We start from the raw sequence: 23548 nt of genomic DNA on the forward strand, positions 1-23548 counted from the left end.
GGAGAAAAAAGGCCCCTAAAGCAGCTTGGAGGTGGCTTTTTCCATGCAAGACATGGAGTCAAACCCCTCTGGCAGCTCTCACCTCAGTGCAGTCAGTGTGAGGGGAAGGGGGTGATGAGAAATTAAGAGGCGCTTCAGCTCTGCAGCCATGATGAGGAGTTTATCATGCTGAAACAAATGTTACGGAAACCACACCAGTAAATGAGCTAATCAATACTTAAAGTACAAAATGTTGCAGGCAAGGTTGGCTTTGCTGTGACACCCCAAAACTTTCTCACCATTTAATGCAAACATCTTGGAGTAGCTTGCATTACAAAAAAGATCTGAAAAGTTGAGGTGTTTTTATTTTCCACCAAAACCCGGTAAATGTGCACAAACCCTTCTGGTGTAACACCTAAGGTACTCTACACACAAACATGCATGTGTTCTTCACAGCGTGGCTCTGCTCCAACAAAAAGATCAGTGGAAATAGATTTACTTCTATGGAAACAGAGGTGTAAGAAAATGGATCAGGAAAATAAGAAATGCTGGCAAACAAAATAGTTGCTTGTTGGTGGAAACTTTGGATGGAGTTTAATTGATTTTCCATATAATTACACATACAATGACACTCCTGTGTTCTAGGGAGTGTGCAGGCATTTTCTTTGTTTTTATTGAAGGTAATGTTCTAAATACTTGTTTTCTTCAGATATTTACTAAAACCTTGGCGGACCTGCTGAATTAAAGAGGACCTGTCACCAGGTCAAAAGTGGCCAGTATTTTATTCCTGCTGCTCCCCTGAGTATGAAGTGTTATTTTATTTTTTATAAACATGCCATACTATTACATAGATATGGTCCTTCTTATTTAGTGTCAATTTTGATGGTCTCAACTAAGAGGGCATGGCTACAGAATTCTCTGGGGGCGGGGTGTCTTAAGACCATAAAAGTTAGCACTAAGTAAAAAGGCTCATTTCTGTAACCGTATGGTGGATTTAAAAAAAAAAAACAACCAAAAACTGTATTACTCCAGAAAAGAGCAGGAATAAAATAAGAGCTGTCCACTTTTGTCTTGGTGACAGCTCCTCTTTGAGAGAGTTGCATATTAGAAGGTGATCTTTAGAAGTCAGAAAAATGAGTTATTACAAAGTAAGGAAAGACCAGCAATACAGGATTCCCAAAGAGCATAATGTGGAGGATTAGGGAGCTTCCACACTGCGCTCTTTGGTCCTGTCGAGGCCTACATCTGAAACCCCTGCAAAATGGAAATCATCTACCCCTATGGAGGGGGACGTGGTGTGCTCCATAGGTCAGTATAATACTTTGATGAAATCCTAGATGATATTTTTGATCAATTTCTCATCTATATTCATTGCAATGGACTAATCATGACACACTTTGTATATATTTCATCTCATATCCATGATTTTATCAATTAATGTATCAATATTCATCATGTTTTTATAGTATTTGGCTCTGGGCTTGTGCAATCTCTGGTCATCCATGTAATTTGCATATTTATATTGTTCTCTTTTGGGATACTTTCCTGGCATTGGCTGAATTAAATTCTTTTCATACTACTATCTATGGGAATTATCCAATAAGTATTGCACTAAGCACCTTGCTATTATAGAAGAGTTTGTTTTTTTCCAGCCCCTTTTTGATTCCATAATTGTATTCTTCAGTGTGTGTCTATTGGAATTTTTTTGTCATTTATATATATTTTTTCTACATATGACCAATACATGCTTTTACCATCTTTGAATATTAGATCAATATCTGGTATATTTACAAAGCAATAAACATTTGGTGCACATTCATCCCCCTCCCTCATTTTCAGCTTTATACTTATCCTTTCCCCTTGTTCCCATTCCTCTATTTTATATAAAAAAATTGTGTGTTGTATTCTATTTTCAAATAAAGTATATATTCTTCCCTCCTTTCGCACTGAAATAAAAATTCCTGCTCGATCAAGAGCCAGTTTATACAGTCAGACTCCAAAAACAAATGGGACAAGCCAACTTACCTCACCAGGTCTCACTTTAATGAAAAAATTGCTGCGCTTGTAGGAAATTTTCAGAATCTTGGGCCAAGCAAAACGATTAATTCGTAGTCTGTCTTTATAAATGAGCAGTCCATTTGCACAAACACCAAGCATTATATCCACACCTTCAGAGTCCTGTAGGGTACAAGAAACCTTTTATGGTGTACAAAACGTGCAAGTGTGAACTACAATTTGGATCACGGCTCAAAGAATCAAGGGAACAATTACCACCAGTACCAAATTTACACCTTGAAGCCTTCAGAGAGAACATTTCGGGAGCTTTAAAAGCTTCTTTATGATCTAAAAGAAGTGTATATTGACTACCCAGTTACATCTCCAAGGGATCAGATGTCTCTTGTGTGACAGTGCAGATGTGAACATGGCCTTAACTTGATTGTTTTTCTACACCCTACTCAAACACATATGTCCAAAAAATACAATACCTTGGCGTGATGCAGATCCACACCATACATTGATAACTTCTTCGCATTTTCTAAGAAAGCAGCATCTGCTTGAGCTGGGGTGAGCCCTCTAAAAAAGGGGAAAATAGGTTTTAATTTGCAGAAAATGGTACCAAGTAGAAACAACTTGCTCATTCTTTGTATCTTAATCTCGGATTCAAAACTGCTGCAAAGCAAATTTGATCCCACCCAACAATAGAAGAAAAAGAATATGATTTATAGAGTATAAGAACATACATACATACATACATGTGCATTTTGTTAAAAGATAAAACTAGTCTATTAAGGCTGTGTGCCCACGTAGCATTTTTCAAGCGTATATGCTGCGGAATTTCCGCAGCGTAATACGCTTGAAAAACGCATGTATATCCGCACCCCATGGTCCCCAATGGGATTCCGCAAGTTCTATGCACATGCTGCGGATTTTTCCGCAGCGTTTATGCCGCGTTCAAAAATCCGCAGCATGTCATTTAATTTTGCGTTTCCGCAAGCGGAATTGCCTTTGTCCAATGCATAAAAAACGCAAGGCAATTCCGCATGTGAAAAACGCGTGATAAACGCGCGAAAAATGCGCGATAAACGCGTGCGGAATTCCGCATGCGTTTTTCCGGGAGAGGACTTGCAGAAATGAAGCAGAAATTTTCTGCTTCATTTATGCAACGTGGGCACATAGCCTTACACTTCCATTTTACTTAAAGCATTCTTACTTTTTCTAGCAATTTTTCCACACTTGCGTAAAACTTCTGCACAGTACTGTATAAATATAGTATTATATGGTGACCATTTAAATAGACAGTCATGCTTGGGGTTGATTATGACATCCATGTGCTCTACGGGCTTATTGACTGGGTTTGTTGTTATGGGACAAAACCAGAACCCTATAACGACCAGGCTTTTCACCATTGCATATACTTTTTTTGTGTGCTCTTTTTATTAGACCCATTATAGGTCTTTATAGTGAAAAATGTTTCATTGCTGACTTAATAGTTTGGCATTTTCAGTATACCATAATATTATTGTCTGTCAGTAGTAAACTGGCAGGAAATCTATTAGGCAGTGTCTCTGACACAGATATAACCATGCGGCAGGCGCACATCTGGGCTTCTATGGCGATTGTGCAGGCACAGCTCCTGTGCCCGACAAGAAGAGTAACATACAGGTCCCCGCAGGTGACATCCATGCATGTTATGCTAGGTTAAGAGGGAATTTTTCGGTTAGGTTTACTAATTAAAACTATACACTGACAATCTTTTTTTCCCAATTGTATAATTTGGTATTCTGTTTTTTGCATGTCATTATGGGTGCGGCCATGTTTCCTGAGCGGCTTCTCATCTGTGAATTTCATAGATTTACTTTACAGAAGCCACAGCAGGAACGAGAGATACAAAACAAGCTTTTCACTTCTATGGAAATGAGTTGTGTGCATCATGATAGTAAGAAGATTACTGAAAAAAGTACTTGAAAACTCAATCCAGTAGATGAAGTCAATAATGAAAACGTCTAATGAAATTAAAGGCAAATTGCACTAAAACTTAGTAGCGTTTCTGATTGTAAAGAGTTATTATTAGGATGTTAATGTGGTTGTCTCATTAAGATAAAGCATGTAGACGGGTGTTATTAGGACTTATGAGGGGGGGGGCTTCCTGCTCTGGGGGCTGCAGGCACCCTTGCAGTACATGGATGATTGTTCGGGTGAAATGCTGGAATATAATACTACATTTCCACATCTGTAGTGGCTCGTTAGCTATATTACTGATGCACACTACCAACACTTCCATCCCCAACATTTTGCAGGTCAGGATGATCAGCCTTAGACTTAAAATGATAATTATAGTTTAGGCACAACCCTTTTTAGTATTGAACTCTCTGGAGAGGTGATGATTTACAGGGGTGTTTCTCTACCATTTATATGCATCCTGAAGCAAACTTGGGTTGTGCAGTCACAATGGAGTCATCACTAGAAACCTAGGCAACCTGGTTATAGGCTTTCCTTTCCTACCACCAAAGCTATAAGTAAGGCGCATGTTTACTTCAATAGGGATAGGGCAGTAAGCCACTAACAAAACCCAACAGCATGGCTTATCTCTTGTGGGAACAAAGGACTGAGCCGACAGAAATCCAATGTTGCCGATTACCTGGTAGCCCCCAACATGTGTCTTAAGGAAAGAATTGGAAGGCTCCAACACATGCAAGATCTCTGAAACACGTAGGCGTTTGTTTTAGTCGGCTCAATGTGGAACATCAGATTTAGGCTGCGTTCACACCTTCAGTATTTGGTCAGTATTTTACATCAGTATTAGTAAGCCAATATTAGGAGTAGAACAATCAGAAGATAAGTATAATAGAAACACGTCACCACTTTTATATTTTTCACCCATTCCTGGTTTTGGTTTACAAATACAGATGTAAAATACTGACCAAATACTGAACATGGCCTCAAGGTACGTCTGTTGTCAGAACCACTAAGCATTTGTTTGTAAGATTTTATTGTGTAATGAAATAAAAAAAGCTCAGACCTATGTGTTTTGTGCAGCTCCACAAGTTTGTCTTCCAGCTCCTTGGTTTGGTTGGGTGCAAACTGGAAGTCATTGATATAGTCAGCAGTGTGCTCATCGGCATCATAGTCTCCAACCTCAGCCTGCAATGTCAGAGAGCCCAGGAGGGCATGTGTGACAAACGAACATGGCAGACGGCCAGAAGCAACATCCTGACGGAGCTGAAGGCACAGGTAGTATCTGTGGAGACAGTTCAGACAAGAAGATACACTGGATCAACAAATGCAACTGTGACATCCTAGTAAAAGGCTTGAAGTTGTTTTCTATTTTATTGAGCCAAATTCTTTCAAACAATGATTCTTTTGAACCACTTGCCACCCATCACATCTTACCCCTGGCATGGTATGAGCCTTTGTGTTTTGGGTGCTCTTCCAGCAGCCTACATAATGCCTTTCAGTCAAAGAGACTGTGCAGCGCCACAGATGACTGAAGCAGTGTATACAACATAACCTAATATAAATAATATATAAATCTACAGAAAACGTGCAATGGTTGAGCCCTATTCCTGGACATAATATTCCATATCTACATGCATAGCTTTCAACAGCAAGCAAGAGCCAAAGTAGAACGCATGAGCATATCATCTGATGGAGGTCACGGTTACCTTGTTATGTCTTCAGTCAACTGAGAGGGATCCGGAGGATAAAACTTGACGTTAAACACAAATTGCCATGGTGAATCTGAAAAAAACAGGAGGAAAAATGTAAAGATTTTCAATGCCAAGCATCCCGTCCGGATCAATGATATGCCAAACAGAAAAAGGCAGCAGAAAGAGGATTATGTATTGCATGTGATAACCTGTCAAAGCTTTCAACACTACATATTCTACGAGTGGGAGCAGCCCAAAATGAGTGGGCTCCCTTATGTTTAAGTCCATGCTGGCATATCAAATCCACAAAAGAATATTTATAGGCAACAATTTATTTTTGAGGTGAGTTTTTTAATCTTTACTCAGGGCAAAGCATGCCATGACAATAAATCTAAAAGCAGTAATGGAAAATCTCATTTGATTGTAATTATCCAACACCATCCAACGTCTTTTCAGCGTTGTCTCGATCTGTGATCGCTGATGATTTTTCCATCCACATCATCAATGTACTGTCAAGAACCGTGAGGAACTTGAGACTCTCAACTTGAAAGGAAAGAAATGGCACATTGCATTCCAGTTTACGATATTGTAGGCAAAGGGTTCCACTATCCAAAAACCTTGGCAAATAAAGTCCAGCACCCATAGCCTGATTCTACTTCATGGTAGATCTGTCAATCTTCTGCTCTTAAGCAGAGATAAATTGGTATTAGGATAGAAGATATACTATCAATATCCTGGCTGCCCCAAATTTAAGAAAAGGCAAGGCAATTCAAAGAGGTAGGAATGGACTCCAATTGTGCAGTATTTATAGATACTGAGTTCATTTGCCACTTCTGAAATTGTAAGTTATGTAATAATTAAAATGTCAAGAATTTGCCCAGACAGCAAATATGATTAGCGGCATTGTTAAGTGGAGGGAAGGCAAGGGCTAAATGGTACACAATCAATACGATTCATAGCGGGCATAACGGCAGAATGAATGGTTTACCCCTGGTGAGGACAATCCGCCACTGTTGTGTCTCAGTATCCCTCTCATGGCCAAGTAGAGAATTGGAAACATATAGACACATAGATGTAGATAACAGTTACAGATTGCAGCTCAGGCTTCCAACTAAACAAACGTACAAATCCTCAAACCTAAGGATAGGAAGGGAGGTACTACATTTCCATATATCTTTTATCAGAGGAAAAATAGATTGATTAATGCAAAGACTAATAGCGATGGGCTGGAAAAATGAACAGACAAAATCTGAAAAATATTTTTCCTGCATTAAATATCAGCAGTGACATTTTCTGAAGGCGTCACCATCCTTAGGAATATCCAGATATGTAAATACTTCCAGTCTAAATACATGGAGGACATGGGGAAAAACTATAATATTTCCAAATAATGGGTGCAACAATCACCCCTATTCCCACTAAAACACGAGCCCTCTGAGCAGGTTGGACAGGCACTGCACACTGGAGTTACCTGGCAATGCTCTAGGTTATGGTCCGCTAGGCTTTGTTCATATCTGCACGTTGCAAAATTTTTGCCATCAAAATGTCAGCCACTATGGCAGAACCTAACGTGGCTCATAAGTGAATTAAAGTTATTCTTAAAAGCCATCAACTATGTAAAGTGATCCTGACAGCTGACGCATGCTGCGTGATCCATGGTAGCGTGCATCAGAAACTGGCTGTATGATTTCAGCCAGGTTTGGTTTACAAAATTAAAAGCCGCCAGGGACAGCGCTGCATGGGGCGGTTCTCAGCAGCTTCTTCCTGCCCGCTGCCAATGACTGACAGGTCTCTACCTGCATGCATGTATAGCAAGAGACCTGTCTCTCCAGGGCAGGCAGAGGGAGGGAGGGAAAAAGCTGCTGAGGACCCTCGTGTCCAACTAGTCTCCCATACGGCTCTGTCCACGCCAGCTTTTAAACTATGTTTTTCTCTGGAATGCCACAGCATTTCAGATAAAAACATATAAGGCAGAACGTCACGGCTCATTATTCCGGCTCTTGCGCTGCCCTCTGAGTGACCCGGCGGCTGTGAACTGCGGTAACCTTACTGACATCACCACTCGTCACAGCAGCCGGGTTCTTGTGGAGCGCAGCAGGAGAACCGTCACTGGCTGCTGCTCCAGTCTATGGAGCTTTGTTCGTTTACCGGGGCTCCAGACGCTGGACAAAGATGACTGAGATCGTCGTGGGACCTCCATTAGGACTAAGGCGGACCAGCGAGGATTTTTTTTTTAATAAATGGGTTAAAAGAGGGAAATGGTCAGGAGCAATTATTACAAATAAAGCACTTTTGTGTTTGTGTTTATTTATTTGGACTATGGAGTTATTACTGGGGTATCTGACAGACACCTCTACATTACTCACCCCAGGGCTGATATCAACCCCGCAATCCACTACCCCAATTTCCACCACACTAGGGCAAATCGGGAGGAGCCGAGGCTAAACGCCAGAATTGGTGCATCTAATACATACGCCATTTCTGCGGTGGCTGGTCTCATTTGGCTGAAAAGGGGAAAATATCCATAGACCTTCCCAGCCTATTAATATCAGACCGCAGCGGTCTGCTTTGCCTTTGCTAATTATTAAAAATAAGGGGGACCCCATGTCATTTTCTTAGGGTACCCCCATTTTTAATAACCAGCAAAGGCAAAGCCGAAAGCTGAAATTAATAGGCTGGGAAGCTCCATGGTTATTGGGCCCCAACCAGCATAATAATACCAGCTCACAGCTGTCTGCTTTCTCTTGGTTGGTCATTAAAGATAGGGGGGACCCCACGTTAAATTTTTCATTTATTTATTTTACCAAATACATGTACCATAGTAAACTACACACGCACTGCACTAATTATATATCTCACGGACATCTTTCTATCTATTCTCTATCTTTGCAAACCTAACACCTAAACATCTGTCATTTCTATTCCAGCAAGTGTCACACTGATGGTGCACACGGATGCCATACACATACTCGGATAGCACCGGTACTGGTTTTTCCAATGTTGGAAATATCAGGACGTGTGAAAGAGGCCTTAATATGTCACATCGGAATTGATAGAAGGAACCACTCCATTCGAATGCAGCATGTCAGAGACCCATTTTTTGGGTCTGTGCAGACCCCAGCCTTCACACCCCCATAGAGCTGCAACTTATCCTTTGTTTTATAAAATCTGATTCTCTACAAAAAGGGTAGGAGTGTATATTAGGGATTACATCTCCCCATTAAGAAATAACCCCAATATGCTGCCAAGTGAATCTGCTAATGATCATCTCTGCTCTTTTCATGACATTACAGATTATCCAATTAGAAGAACCATTTCAGACTCTATACAACATGAAGTAAAGTGGACAGAGCCAAAATTCTCAAATGATGCTATCATAGCCCTAGCTTGGGAAAGAAAATTCACTCTGTACGAAAAAAAAAAAAAAAACACATGCAAAAGAAAGCAGGGTCAAGGAATCTGCAGCCACTCCGGCACCATCGGAGGAATGCATAAGACTGATTACAGAATTTACATCAAGTTATAGACAACAGCTGTGACGGCCGCTATACTCCAGAGGACAGCTCGTGTCTGCCAGCGAAGTATGGAATCTAGGAACAGAGGAATAATACGTCTACAGCAAGCTCGTGTGTGTACATGGCTTTGCTTTAGTTAAAACAACACAAACGCAGGCCGACATTACAGATGGGAGGTCTGCTCCCATATTTCTTCCAGATGAGGGTATGTGAATCTGGCCCCATTCCACCGTTATGTCTGTGTGTGCACAAAGGGCGGGGATGAAAGAAACATGATCGAGAACAGCCAAAAAATGTGTCATGAATTAAAAAATTGGGTGGAGAGAGGGGTTGAGCTGTCACAGTTTTAGAATATTCCATATTTTTTCTTTTATTTCCTTTTCAAAGCTGCATGTATAGCCATGAGCTAATCAAAGGAATACAATATGCAATCTGGTTACTACAGCAAGCTTCCCAGGAGGGTCACTAAATGCTTCACCCCCTCTTTCTAAATCATGTGACCCCAAGAGAGTTTTTATGCAGTGCAACATGAGACCCCATTCTTCCACAGTGTCCTGATGACAGAATTCAAGAGGTTAACATCATCTGCAAGGCTCCCTGTACTCACCGTGGATAGGATCCAGATCTGTGGGGAGCACAGCACAGAACATGGAAGCCCCCCATGCTATCCCTCACTAATAAAGCATAGCATCTCCATGGTCATATAGGAATAGATGGCTCATCACTGACTTCATGGATGGGCTGTGAAAGCAACACTTTACCCAACCACTTTAGATTTGGTTTAGTGGAATAGTCACGGCATTTACCAACATTAACCCCCTACTGTGATTTCATATCGCAAGAGAGAAAAGCAAATCAACATGGGTTCAAGGAGGAATCTGTTAGATAAAGTGGTCCATTAAGATAAAGGCTATTAAAGGGAATCGGTCACTAGGTTTCTGCTACTTCATCTGCAAGCAGCAGAATTTAGGGGCAGAGACCCTGATTCCGGCAGTGTATAATTTATTGGGCTGGTTGCTGCAGTTTTGATAAAATCCCAGTTTTATCTGCTGCAGATCTAGCAGTCATCTGAATGCGGAGCTCCATAAAACCCCACCCCCACTACTGACTGACAGCTTTCGGTGAACACTGTGAATAAGCAGAAAGCTGCCGATCAGTAGTGGGGGCGGGGGTTAAAGAGCTCATAAATATAGGGGACCACTTGGCGTCAGGTTTACTAGTTCTCTAAGATACTTTCAAGCAGCCCAGTAAGTGATACATTGCAGGGTCTCTGTCTCCACATCATGGTGCTCTCAAGTTTAGTAGCAAAAACCTGTTGACAAATTCCATTTAAAAGGGTTATTTTTAATCTTTAGGATAATCCATCAGTGTGTGATCGGTGGTGTGACGATACAACTTAAAATCTTAATTAGCCAGACGATTAGATTTGTTAATCCAAGAGAAATACCTTATTGTGTTTTGTTAGAGATTGCTGGCTGTGTTTTATTAATATTCTGCTTGCTCCTCGGTTTATGTACACTAATTTAATTTGTAAAGTGTCCAGCATTCTAGTAATCTCATCAGTATCTCAGGAGCCTCTAACTATTGTTCAAAAATCATCTAGGCCCATTATGTAAGTGTTGAAAGAAGATCCGGAGGAGCCTTCACCACAGGGACCACTCTAAACAGTGCTGTTCATGAAGCCAGCGTAGGGTAACTATATGACAATTACAAATTCCCATAGGCAAATAAACTCTAAAGACTCGTAAAATTTAACTTTTATTAATTACTAATAAATTATTAGAGGAACACATTAAAACCAGCATGCAGACAGCAGTGCAAAGGGACAGATAGCTATTATATCTCTCCTTATATTGGACTCCTACCTATCACTGTTTCATAGTCTGTCCCAACAGCATCACTCATATAAGAGTATCAGGAAATACTTGAGGTGCGGCCGCAACCTACACTTATCCTATATACACAGCTCAAAAAAATAAAGGGAACACTCAAATAACACATCCTAGATCTGAATGAATGAAATATTCTCATTGAATACTTTGTTCTTTACAAAGTTGAATGTGCTGACAATAAAATCACACAAAAATCATCAATGGAAATCAAATTTATTAACCAATGGAGGCCTGGATTTGGAGTCACCCCCAAAATTAAAGTGGAAAAACACACTACAGGCTAATCCAACTTTGATGTAATGTCCTTAAAACAAGTGAAAATGAGGCTCAGTATTGTGTGTGGCCTCCACGTGCCTGTATGACCTCCCTACAACGTCTGGGCATACTCCTGATGAGGTTGAGGATGGTCTTCTGTGGGATCTCCTCCCAGACCTGGACTAAAGCATCCGCCAACTCCTGGACAGTCTGTGGTGCAACGTGACGTTGGTGGATGAAGCGAGACATGATGTCCCAGATGTGCTCAATCGGATTCAGGTCTGGGGAACGGGCGGGCCAGTCCATAGCTTCAATGCCTTCATCTTGCAGGAACTGCTGACACACTCCAGCCACATGAGGTCTGGCATTGTCCTGCATTAGGAGGAACCCAGGGCCAACCACACCAGCATATGGTCTCACAAGGGGTCTGAAGATCTCATCTCGGTACCTAATGGCAGTCAGGCTACCTCTGGCGAGCACATGGAGGGCTGTGCGGCCCTCCAAAGAAATTCCACCCCACACCATTACTGACCCACTGCCAAACCGGTCATGCTGAAGGATGTTGCAGGCAGCAGATCGCTCTCCACGGCGTCTCCAGACTCTGTCACGTCCCTCATACCACCCTCATGGAGTTTCTAACCGTTCGTGCAGACACATGCAAATTTGTGGCCAGTGGAGGTCATTTTGCAGGGCTCTGGCAGTGCTCCTCCTGTTCCTCCTTGCACAAAGGCGGAGGTAGAAGTCCTGCTGCTGGGTTGTTGCCCTCCTACGGCCCCCTCCACGTCTCCTGGTAGCGCCTCCAGCCTCTGGGCACTACGCTGACAGACACAGCAAACCTTCTTGCCACAGCTCGAATTGATGTGCCATCCTGGATGAGCTGCACTACCTGAGCAACTTCTGTGGGTTGTAGAGTCTGTCTCATGTCGTGAAAGCACAACCAACATTTAAAAGTGACCAAAACATCAGCCAGAAAGCATTGGTACTGAGATGTGGTCTGTGGTCCCCACCTGCAGGACCACTCCTTTATTGAGGGTGTCTTGATAATTGCCAATAATTTCCATCTATTGTCTATTCCATTTGCACAACAGCATGTGAAATTGATTGTCAATCAGTGTTGCTTCCTAAGTGGACAGTTTGATTTCACAAAAGTTTGATTTACTTGGAGTTATATTCTGTTGTTTAAGTGTTCCCTTTATTTTTTTGAGCAGTGTAGTTTTCGTACATTGCTGACTGACATTTAAAAGCACCTTAAAGCCTCCCCAACATGCATCACCAGAGATACTGGCGTCATCAGGGGATTGAGGCTAGCAATCACCTGATGACGCCAGAATATCTGGTGATAAATGTTGGGGAGGCTTTGGGGTGCTTTTAAATGTCAGTCAGCAATGTATAAAAATTATATGACTACAGAACAATGGCCATACAGGAGTGCAGTACTTATGCCGCCCATCCATCATCCTGGTCAGATACTTTATTATGCCTACTCATGTGAAATGCTAGTATAAAAACCCAGGCGAATGCCAAGCCAATTTAACTTAAGTTAGACAAGTACATGTCTCCATTACAAGTTTGGCAGTCTCAATGTTTTCTTCAGGTAAGGTGTAAATTAGAAACACCGGCTTCATATGGGGCACACTTTTCAGGGCAATGGTCCTAGCATGTGGCATAAATGCAATGACATGGGCTTGGATTGATCCAGCTACCTGAATGGTTGCAGCCCTATGGTAACTCTTGAGTCTTACCCCAGTGATACAAACTCTCCTCTTGGACACTGTTTAAAAGATTTTTTTTTTAAAATGAGGAGCTAAAAGTTATGTTTTAATCATATTGAATACACCACACTCAGTGACAAAGAGGTGTAGACTTTACAGGCAGGAAATTAGTCAATTATGTAGCTAAATTCAAAAGAAAAAAAGTGCACATGTAAACACCAGTGAAAACTTCCTACTCCGCTGTGTTTCAATAGGGGCGGCACATCGTTTGAGGACCATTGAAACTACTAAAATTAAAAAAATACCCTTCCCAAAATGCACAGCAGCACAGAGAACAGCAGTGTAATAGATAGCAGATTTTTTGCTGTTGTTTTTTCCATATGTAAACAAAACACAGCTTTTTACAGTAGAAATATTACGTATGCTCAAATAATGGGGGTTTCTTTCTTGCAAATTTTGAGCTGTGAATTTTATTTTTTATTTTTTAAACCACAGCAAGATAATTCTTTCATTGGTAAAAAAAAAAAACTCAGAAAAAACAGTCAAGATAAATGTCTGTTGAAAAACTCTTCACTCTTGATTATAACCAGCAGACTTGTGAATGTGTTTACAAAGAAAATCCGTGTCTGTACATTATGTGAATATGTTAGATGTAAAATAGTGCTCAAAATTAAACCTACGCTTTAAAGGGCCTCCATAGAAGGGAAGTGCAGTACTTACTTCTTATTTGCCTTTTTATTTCCTTTGCAGGATCCAACCAGTTCTACAATGAAAGAAAAAAAAAAAGAAAACTGGGTAAGAATAAACCATTTTAAATCCAGCACAAATGCTGTGTGATGTGCAGGCAGCATGCTGTCAGAAGCGTCAATGCAAGGCCACCTTCACACATCAGATTCAGTCTTACGTGTCCTGTCTAGATCTTTACGTGTAGGGTGCCATTTCAGTGCTTCCCATTTCTCACCGTGTAATTGATTACTGGCCTCACTGGTCATGGGCTATTTATGTACACACAACTGCGGAGCACAGTAATTGACTGCAGCGGTGAAGTGATGGGAGAGGATTGTGTGCAACATCTCATGCCCTGGTCAATGGGGTCCAAAAACTAGCAAAACATAAGCTACAGTGCTAGGATGTAGGTGCATTTCATGGGAATCTGTCACCAGGCTCTTGTTACCCCATCTGACTGTAGCATGATGTAGGGGCAGAGACCCCGATTTCAGCAATGTATCACTTACTGGGCTGCTTGCTGCAATTTTGCTAAAATCAATTTAATCTGCTGCAGATCCATAAATTCTCTAAATGCAGAGCTCTGTACAACCCCGCCAACACCACTGATTGGCAGCTTACGGTGTACACTGTGCATAGGCAATAGCCACAAAGCTGCCAATCAGTGGTGGGGCGGAGTTGTACAGAGCTCACAAATATGGAGACCTAAATGGTAACAGGTTTACTAGTCATCTAGTGATAATCTAATACTGATAAAATATTCATCAAAACTACTGTAAGGAGCCCAGTAAGTGACATAGCTGGAATCAGGGTATCTCTCCCTACATTATCCCACTCTCAGATTCGGTGGTAAAAAGCTGGCGATTCCCTTAAAATGAAGGTAATACTTTATTTTTTATATTTTAAAAGTTACCCTGCATTTATTTTATTCTTAAAGATATCAGACCTTCACTGTATAAGGGTTTGGACTTTTGCCACTAATAACATTTATCACCTATCCACATAATAAGTGACAAACGTCTGATCGCTCTGGTCTGCCCACTTTCACATAGGGTGTGTTGGCTGTCTTTACAGTGTCCATCATTTTTTCCTTCCTTTTTCTATTCACCTTTGTGATATTTAAAAAACACTAATAGAACCTGGTTACAAAATTAATTTTTTGTATATATATATATATATATATATATATATATATATATATATATATATATATATATATATATATACATACATAGTACAGACCAAAAGTTTGGACACATCTTCTCATTTAAAGTTTTTCTGTATTTTCTTGACTTTGAAAATTGTACATTCACACTGAAGGCATCAAAACTATGAATTAACACATGTGGAATTATATACTTAACAAAAAAGTGTGAAACAACTGAAAATATGTCTTATATTCTAGGTTCTTCAGAGTAGCCACCTTTTGCTTTGATGACTGCTTTGCACACTCTTGGCATTCTCTTGATGAGCTTCAAGAGGTAGTCACCGGAAATGGCTTTCACTTCACAGGTGTGCCCTGTCAGGTTTAATAAGTGGGATTTCTTGCCTTATAAATGGGGTTGGGACCATCAGTTGTGTTGTGCAGAAGTCTGGTGGATACACAGCTGATAGTCCTACTGAATAGACTGTTAGAATTTGTATTATGGCAAGAAAAAAAGCAGCTAAGTAAAGAAAAACGAGTGGCCATCATTACTTTAAGAAATGAAGGTCAGTCAGTGCGAAAAATTGGGCAAACTTTGAAAGTGTCCCCAAGTGCAGTTGCAAAAACCATCAAGCGCTAAAAAGAAACTGGCTCACATGAGGACCGCCCCAGGAAAGGAAGACCAAGAGTCACCTCTGCTTCTGAGGATAAGTTTATCCGAGTCACCAGCCTCAGAAATCGCAGGTTAACAGCAGTTCAGATTAGGGACCAGGTCAATGCCACACAGAGTTCTAGCAGCAGACACATCTCTACAACAACTGTTAAGAGGAGACTTTGTGCAGCAGGCCTTCATGGTAAAATAGCTGCTAGGAAACCACTGCTAAGGACAGGCAACAAGCTAAAGAACACAAGGAATGGACATTAGACCAGTGGAAATCTGTGCTTTGGTCTGATGAGTGCAAATTTGAGATCTTTGGTTCCAACCACCATGTCTTTGTGCGACGCAGAAAAGGTGAACGGATGGACTCTACATGCCTGGTTCCCACCGTGAAGCATGGAGGAGGAGGTGTGATGGTGTGGGGGTGCTTTGCTGGTGACACTGTTGGGGATTTATTCAAAATTGAAGGTATACTGAGCCAGCATGGCTACCACAGCATCTTGCAGCGGCATGCTATTCCATCCGGTTTGCGTTTAGTTGGACCATCATTTATTTTTCATCAGTACAATGACCCCAAACACACCTCCAGGCTGTGTAAGGGCTATTTGACCAAGAAGAAGAGTGATGGAGTGCTACACCAGATGACCTGGCCTCCACAGTCATCAGACCTGAACCCAATCGAGATGGTTTGGGGTGAGCTGGACCACGGAGTGAAGGCAAAAGGGCCAACAAGTGCTAAGCATCTCTGGGAACTCCATCAAGATTGTTGGAAGACCATTTCCGGTGACTACCTCTTGAAGCTCATCAAGAGAATGGCAAGAGTGTGCAAAGCAGTCATCAAAGCAAAAGGTGGCTACTTTGAAGAACCTAGAATATAAGACATATTTTCAGTTGTTTCACACTTTTTTGTTAAGTATATAACTCCACATGTGTTAATTCATAGTTTTGATGCCTTCAGTGTGAATGTACAATTTTCATAGTTATGAAAATACAGAAAAATCTTTAAATGAGAAGGTGTGTCCAAACTTTTGGTCTGTACTGTATATAAATATAAAGATATTAATATATATCAGCCAAACTGACTGGCTGAGGTGACTCGTATTAACTTGCCACAGTGTCCACGTATGAGGTCTCCTCTACCCCGAGAACTGTACAATCACATGTCACAATGTATTAGAAAGCATATGACCCATCACTGGAGCTGTCCAGGACTCATTATCTGTAGCTTTAGTTGGTCTCAAAATTCCCATTTTATGATCAGAATCATAGAGCCTTTCTAACGTGGATTTTCAAAGTAAATACAACAGCCTTTTAGGTCTTAGACAGCTACTTAGCAATGTGCACAGTTGTATTGTGAAATTTTGTGACCGCTCCACTCTAAAGGCGTTGTACTAACAAAGCAAGTGGTCACCTATGCACAGCAGGGTGAGTGCCAGCCTGCTCACCACTAGCCTCCCAGCCCTCGGACCCCACCAATCCCGAGAACGCAGCGCTGGAGTGCCCAGTGTGGATGGAGTGATGGATGCACATCAGCATCTTAGCTCTGTTCATTGCTCAGTTTCTCAGAGTCAAGTCATGGATCATCAAAAACGGGAATAAAAAAAACAAAAAAACACTGACTACCACACCAAAAGGTTAGGCATTTCTTTAAAGTATTGCATGTCAAATACAGGCTCTTACCGTGAACTACATGAATGCAAAAATATAGCGACTTCATAAGTATGCAGAACTTAAAGGGTTATTCCCATCTTCATAAATGGGTATTGTTGGATAGTACAAGCACATTTACAATGTACTGTTTAATAAGATCTCCAGAACAGCTGGACATTTTATCACTTTTCTTTTGCATACAGCACATTTCCTAGGAGACTGACCACCACTGCCATCAGGGGTCAATGAACATGTGCAGTGCTTACAAGCTCTTTTCTACTTAGCTTGTAAGCACTGCACTGAAGCTGACTGGTTATCGCCATGTTATCTCCTACTTCTGGGCCAGCTTCAGTGCAGCGCTTGCAATCTAAACAGCAGTGGTGGTTGGTCGCCTAGGCAATTAGCTATAAACAAGAAAAAAAAGTTAACTCAAGGATTGTTGAAAATTTTAATTAACAGTACATTGCAAAAGTGCTGCTATCCAACAACAGTCTTCTATGAAGAAGGGAATAACAAGGGTCCGCATCTATCTGCTGGACAGAATACTGAAGTCAGGGGATGCTGGGATCCTCATCTTCTTCTACTATTTTACAATGGAGTCTGAGTGCTTCTGTGGTGCGCCGCACACAAGAGTGCCTGGCATTCAGCTTACCCATTCTGCAGCTGCAATCCAGCACAACAGCTGGCTCATAAATGGGTCACTGTACTGACTGCACTGGGAAAAGTGAAACAGATCGTTCAGCATTCAACACAACATTGGCTGAAGGTCACAGAAGTAAGGCATTCTAATCTAGAGGCAGCAACCTCGGCAGGAAAAACGGAATCAGAGGGGAGCCGTGCCAAGAAAGAAAACACACTTTGTATATAGTAATACTCTGAACAAGTCACATACTCGGAAGGAAAGAAACAGACACGCATAGCAGCATCACACTGAGAAGCCCACCAAAGCAATGAAATGTGTCATCCGCACACATGAGCAGGCGCAGAGATTCCCCCAGGAAAAAAGAATATGTTCAGGCAGAGGACTGGAATTTGTAGCAATATCTCAGCACAGGGAGAGATACAAACTAGAAATACTAATGCAACACAAACTGGGAAATAAACCTTTAATAGCAACATCAGCAGATTCAGTCTTAGGATCAGTACAGACAAAGGGAAAAAAAATTCTGCAGTGGATTTGTCGGCAAATCCATGGCAAAACTGGCATTTCTTAAATGTGGATTTCACACTTTCCAGGGTAAAATCTGGGGCAACACCCAGAAGAAATAAGCCGCATAGAGAGAGAGCATGTAGTAAGTGGACGGCAGACGGATTACCTCCAAAGATCGGAGCTTGCTGCAATCTTTGGATGCAGAACTTCACCTTTAAGTGTGGGGTTAGAATAAAATGCTGAAGCTGAAGGACCTAGAGATGGACTACTGACACCAACCTCTCAGATCCTGGGTAATGTAGTTCATTCACAAGTGACCGGAGTTTGGCAATGTGGAGCATAAGTGAGGCTTATTGCCAACACAAGCATGTTCCCCTCTCACTCTTCATTTACTGTAATATCTCTGTCCAAGTAGTAACAGGAATCAGTTGCCCATCAGCTAGATTTAGTCAGCTTGTATCCACTGAAAATAGGCAGAGCTACAGTATAAAGCACGCGGATCAGACACTAGCAACAAGAAATAGGTGTCACCACTAGGCTGACTAGCCACAATGAAGGTTTGGTACGTTCTTTTCTGCAGTGTATGATCAGGCTCAAAAAAATGCAGCATATTACGGTTCCAGCAATATAGATGAGATTTAGAAATACCTCATCATCACTGGGATTTTTCATTTACTCTTTAAATACACATGAAAAAAAAACAAAACAGACAGCTGATTAATGGGGCCGTTTTCCATAGACTTCAATGTTAAAAAAACGCATGTACAGAGTTCAGATATTTAAAAAAAAAAGACTAAAAATAGAATTAGACTTAACGGTAATTCGGTTTCTAATAACCCACCACGACAGCACACAGGAGGATGTAACCCCACCCTAATAGGGACAGGAAATATGAAGAGGTTTAAATAGCCCCTCCCACATCCTTCCTCCAGTGTTATTACAAAGGACCACAAGATTATAGATGCTTCAAATTCATTTTTATTTCTACTGATCAAGCTGTCGTAGAAACAATAAGCGAGAGGGAGGGAATTACCCGTGCTGTCGTGGTGGGTTATTAGAAACCGAATTACCGGTAAGTCTAATTCTATTTTCTCTAATAACCCCCCACGACAGCACACAGGAGGTATACCAAAGATATACTAGGGAGGGACAATAGCCTGAAGGACCTTCCTTCCGAAGGCTAAATCTCCAACAGACATTAGGTCTAGTCTGTAGTGTTTGGCGATAGTATGAAATGCGGACCATGTGGCAGCTCTGCAAATCTGTTCGATGGATGAGCTGGCTTTTTCAGCCCAGGAGACAGATATCGCCCTTGTAGAATGGGCCTTGAGCTTTGCTGGAGGAGGTAAATCCTGGATCTGGTAAGCCTCCGTAATCGCCCTCTTAATCCAGTTGGCTATTGTGGATTTTGCTGCTTTCTTTCCTCTGTTTGGACCTTGTGTATGGACAAATAGGTTCTTGTCTTTCCTTCCTTCTTCTGTTTCTTGAAGATAGTGCAGTACTATTCTCCGAATGTCCAGAGTGTGGAATTCCATCTCTTTTTTTGTCTTTTGGGTTTTCACAAAAAGATGGAAGGATTATCTCCTGAGATTTGTGGAAATTTGAGACCACCTTAGGTAGAAATGAAGGGTCAAGTTGGAAAATTAGATGATCTTCCAGGATTCTCCGGTAGGGTTCGTTGACCGAAAGAGCCTGTAGTTCACACACTCTTCTGGCTGTAGTTATTGCCACCAGAAAAGCCGTTTTCCAGGTCTGTCCACTCTTATGGTTGAAGGGTTAACCCTTTCAGAACAATGTTAAGGTCCCAGGGGGGAACAAGGTCTGTTACTCTAAGGGTGGATGTGGGTGGCTGCTGTCATAAATCTTCTCACCCACTGATGTTCCGCTAGTCTTTGATTGAAGTATGAACTTAATGCCGCTATTATTTGCATAATAATTTGGAACACAGTGTAGTTTGAATTCCCATTTATAAGCGAATGCATCCATGCACAGGCAAGGGCCGTTTGGATCCAGGGAGAAATATTGAGGTACTTTCACGTTCTGTTGTCCGGCGAAGAGATCTACCTCTGGATAGCCCCATCTCTCGGCTAACATCTGGAAGAAGTCATGGTTCAGGCTCCACTCTCCTGGATGAATCTTTGTTCTGCTTAAGAAGTCGGCCTGGATATTGACTGAACCTTTGATATGAAGAGCCGACAAGGATAGATGATGTTCTTCGGCCCAGCAGAAAATTCTTGCTGAAATTTCTTTTAAGCTTTCGTATCTTGTGCCCCGTTGATGACGAAGGTGGGCTACCGTGGTAATATTGTCTGAAAATATCTGAATGTGAGATTTCTGGACCAGAGGCTCTGCTGCTCTGAGGACTTCCTCTACGTCTTTTAGTTCTTTGAAATTTGATGAGCGTTTGCTCACCTCTTTGGTCCATATACCCTGGAATAGCTCTTGGGAGACCATGGCTCCCCATCCCATTTCGCTGGCATCCACCTTTATGGTTACCAGCGGATTCTGGATCCATGGTACTCCTCTGTTCAGATTTTTTCCGTTCAACCACCAGAATAGAGAGGTCCTTACTCGTGGTGGTATAGGGATTCTCCTGTTCAGAGACCGTGGGGATCAGTCCCAATTCGTAAGGATGTGGGTCTGTAATGTTCGGGTATGCGCCCGAGCCCAGGCCACCATCTGAATACAGGAGGTCATAGACCCGAGGACCGACATGGCGTCTCTTAATGATACTAATCTTCTGCTCCTTAGGACATTGATTTTTGCTTTTATCATGATCTGTTTTTGTTTGGGCTGGAATGACATCTGGCTGTGGGAATCCAATAGTACTCCTAGAAATGTTTTTGTCATGGAGGGAACCATATCTGATTTTTTCTGGTTCACTAACCAGCCCAGAGACGATAGGATCTGCGTGGTCAACTGTAGATGTTCTCGGAGTACTGGTACTGAGGGCCCGATTAATAACAGGTCGTCGAGGTATGGTACTATTGAAATGTTCTGACCCCTGATATAAGCCATGACTTCTGCCATGACTTTTGTAAATATTCGCAGGGCTGATGAAATTCCAAATGGGAGAACATTAAATTGACAGTGGACTATTTGATACCCCTGAGCCACTGTGAATCTTCGGAACCTCCTGTGAAGTGGATGTATGAGGATGTGGTAATATGCATCCTGGAGGTCGATCGTGGCCATGACATGGTCCTGTCCTATCAGGGGGACCGTCGACCTGATGGATTCCATCTTGAATCGTTGGTAGTGGATATACTGATTCAGTGGCCTTAGATTGATTATAACTCTGTGTGAGCCATTTGGTTTTTTCATTAGGAAGAGTCTGGAATAATGTCCTGTGCCTATCTCTCTTGCAGGAACCAGGGATATCACCCCTGAGGACAATAGGTCTGTAAGACCGGTTATCAGGGTGGCCTGACGACTCTGAGGAGAGCGGTGTTAACCTTATCCTCTCTGGAGGAGAAATTTATTTTTACTCCGAACTCGACAACCCTCAGGACCCATGGGTCTGAGCAGATTTCTTTTCACTGAGGGAGAAAACTCGAGATGCGGCCCCAGACTGTCCTGACGTCATGGTTTGTTCTGATGTTGGTTTTGGGAGAGAAAAAGATTTTTGCCTCCTCTACCTTTTGGGTAGCTCCATCGTCCTGTTTTGCCTTTACCCCTATATTGAGGGGTCTGCTCTTGGGAGGGACGAAAAGGCCTCTTCCTCACATTCCTAGGTTCCTGGAGGGCCTTCTTGTCTGAGGCCTTCTCTAGAAGATTATTTAGGGCTGGCCCGAACATGTATTTCCCCTTAAAGGGGATGGAACACAACTTCATTTTTGATGCCACGTCGCCGTTCCAGGATTTCAACCATAGGGCCCTTCTTACAGAGTTTGATAGCCCAGATGCTCTTGCCGCCACTCTCACGGATTCTGCAGACGCGTCTGCTAAAAACCCCGTAGCTTTCTGTAGAAGCGGTAGGGATGCCAAGATGTCTTCTCTGGGGGTGCCTGAAACTAGGTGTTCCTCCAGTTGATCTAGTCAACGAGCCATTGATCGAGCTACGCCCGTAGAGAGTGCGTTGGTGCTTAATAGTGTTGCCGAGGTCTCCCAGGATTTTCTGAGTAGTCCCTCCATTTTGCATTCCAAGGGGTCTATTAATTGAGAGGAATCTTCAAAAGGGCAGTGTGGTTTTCTTTGCTACTCGTGCAATTTGGATATCCACTCTTGGGACTTCAGACATTCTGCCGTCTCATTGTCTACAGGAAATCTATCCCTTATCTCTGTAGGGGTATTTAATCTCTTTTCTGGAGATTCCCACTCCTCTAAGACAAAGTCCCTAATACGCTGGTGTATAGGGAACACTAATTTTTTCCTGGAACGTAGCCCCCCAAACATCTGATCCTGTACTGTTTGGGGCACTTTTTCTTCCTCGACCTCCATACTTCTCCTTACTGCCATGAGGAGCTCCTCCAAGCTATCTGATGGAAAGTAATATCTCTCTCGTTGGGAGTTATCAGGGGTTGGATTTAGTTCACCTTCCTCTGGAAGATCTTCCGAGATATATATCTCCTCTTGAGTCTTCCTCCCCTCGCTCTGGCGGGCTAATTTTCCTCTTTTTGGCTGCTGAGGGAGTAGATGTAGAACCCTGACTAGGTGAGGGCGTAGGGAGAGTGACCGAGGCTAAGGAGAATTTGATCTCCTGACGTACAATCCCCTTTATCTCCTCCATTAAGGAAGGTTGTTCCTGCCTGATAATCTTCTCCGTACAGTCCTTGCATAGGGGCTTTCTATGGGAGGACGATAGTTTTTTTGCACAGATGGGACATCTGCGTGATTGTTTAACTTTTTCTCCAGATGCAGGCTCCTTGTCCCCCTACAAGAGATGGGAGAAGGGGAGGGGAGCTATAATCACTATTTCCTGCATCTGGGAGATGGACTACCAGTGCCATACTTACTGGGACCGGACCGGCGCTGGGCTCTACAGATGCAGAGCGAGAAGCTTCAACAGACATTTTTTTTCCTACCTGTAGATGTCTTCCTGTCCAGGGCTCCTTTTATGGGCGACCGGACCAGCGCCTCCCTCTGTTTAGAGGGCTCCTCCCCCGGTGTCCAGGTGAAGATTTCTGATCACCGGCGGCATTCCGCTCTTTCTCCCCATATCTTTTTGATGCGGTCCACAGTGGAACGCAAACTGCCGGAAGTGACGTCATCATCCACCG

General features: G+C 42.3%; 1 protein-coding gene across 20 annotated transcripts in view; it reads right to left on the reverse strand.

Annotated features, from left to right (window-relative positions):
• The window catches only part of EPB41L2 (erythrocyte membrane protein band 4.1 like 2), a 178286-nt gene that overhangs the window by 59215 nt on the left and 95523 nt on the right, over positions 1 to 23548 (reverse strand). For all 20 annotated transcript variants that reach the window (XM_073671227.1, XM_073671226.1, XM_073671232.1 and 17 more), the window contains 5 exons: positions 13722 to 13764; positions 5643 to 5718; positions 5000 to 5218; positions 2466 to 2553; positions 2005 to 2157 (listed from right to left, as the gene is read on the reverse strand). In XM_073671227.1, the coding sequence (XP_073527328.1) occupies positions 2005 to 2157; positions 2466 to 2553; positions 5000 to 5218; positions 5643 to 5718; positions 13722 to 13764 (579 nt within the window). The remainder of the gene's footprint in view (positions 1 to 2004; positions 2158 to 2465; positions 2554 to 4999; positions 5219 to 5642; positions 5719 to 13721; positions 13765 to 23548) is intronic.

The sequence above is a fragment of the Phyllobates terribilis genome, unplaced genomic scaffold, assembly GCF_046119375.1.
Source record: "Phyllobates terribilis strain yellow unplaced genomic scaffold, ASM4611937v1 Scaffold_3__8_contigs__length_932513732, whole genome shotgun sequence".
Classification (NCBI taxonomy): Eukaryota; Metazoa; Chordata; class Amphibia; order Anura; family Dendrobatidae; genus Phyllobates; species Phyllobates terribilis.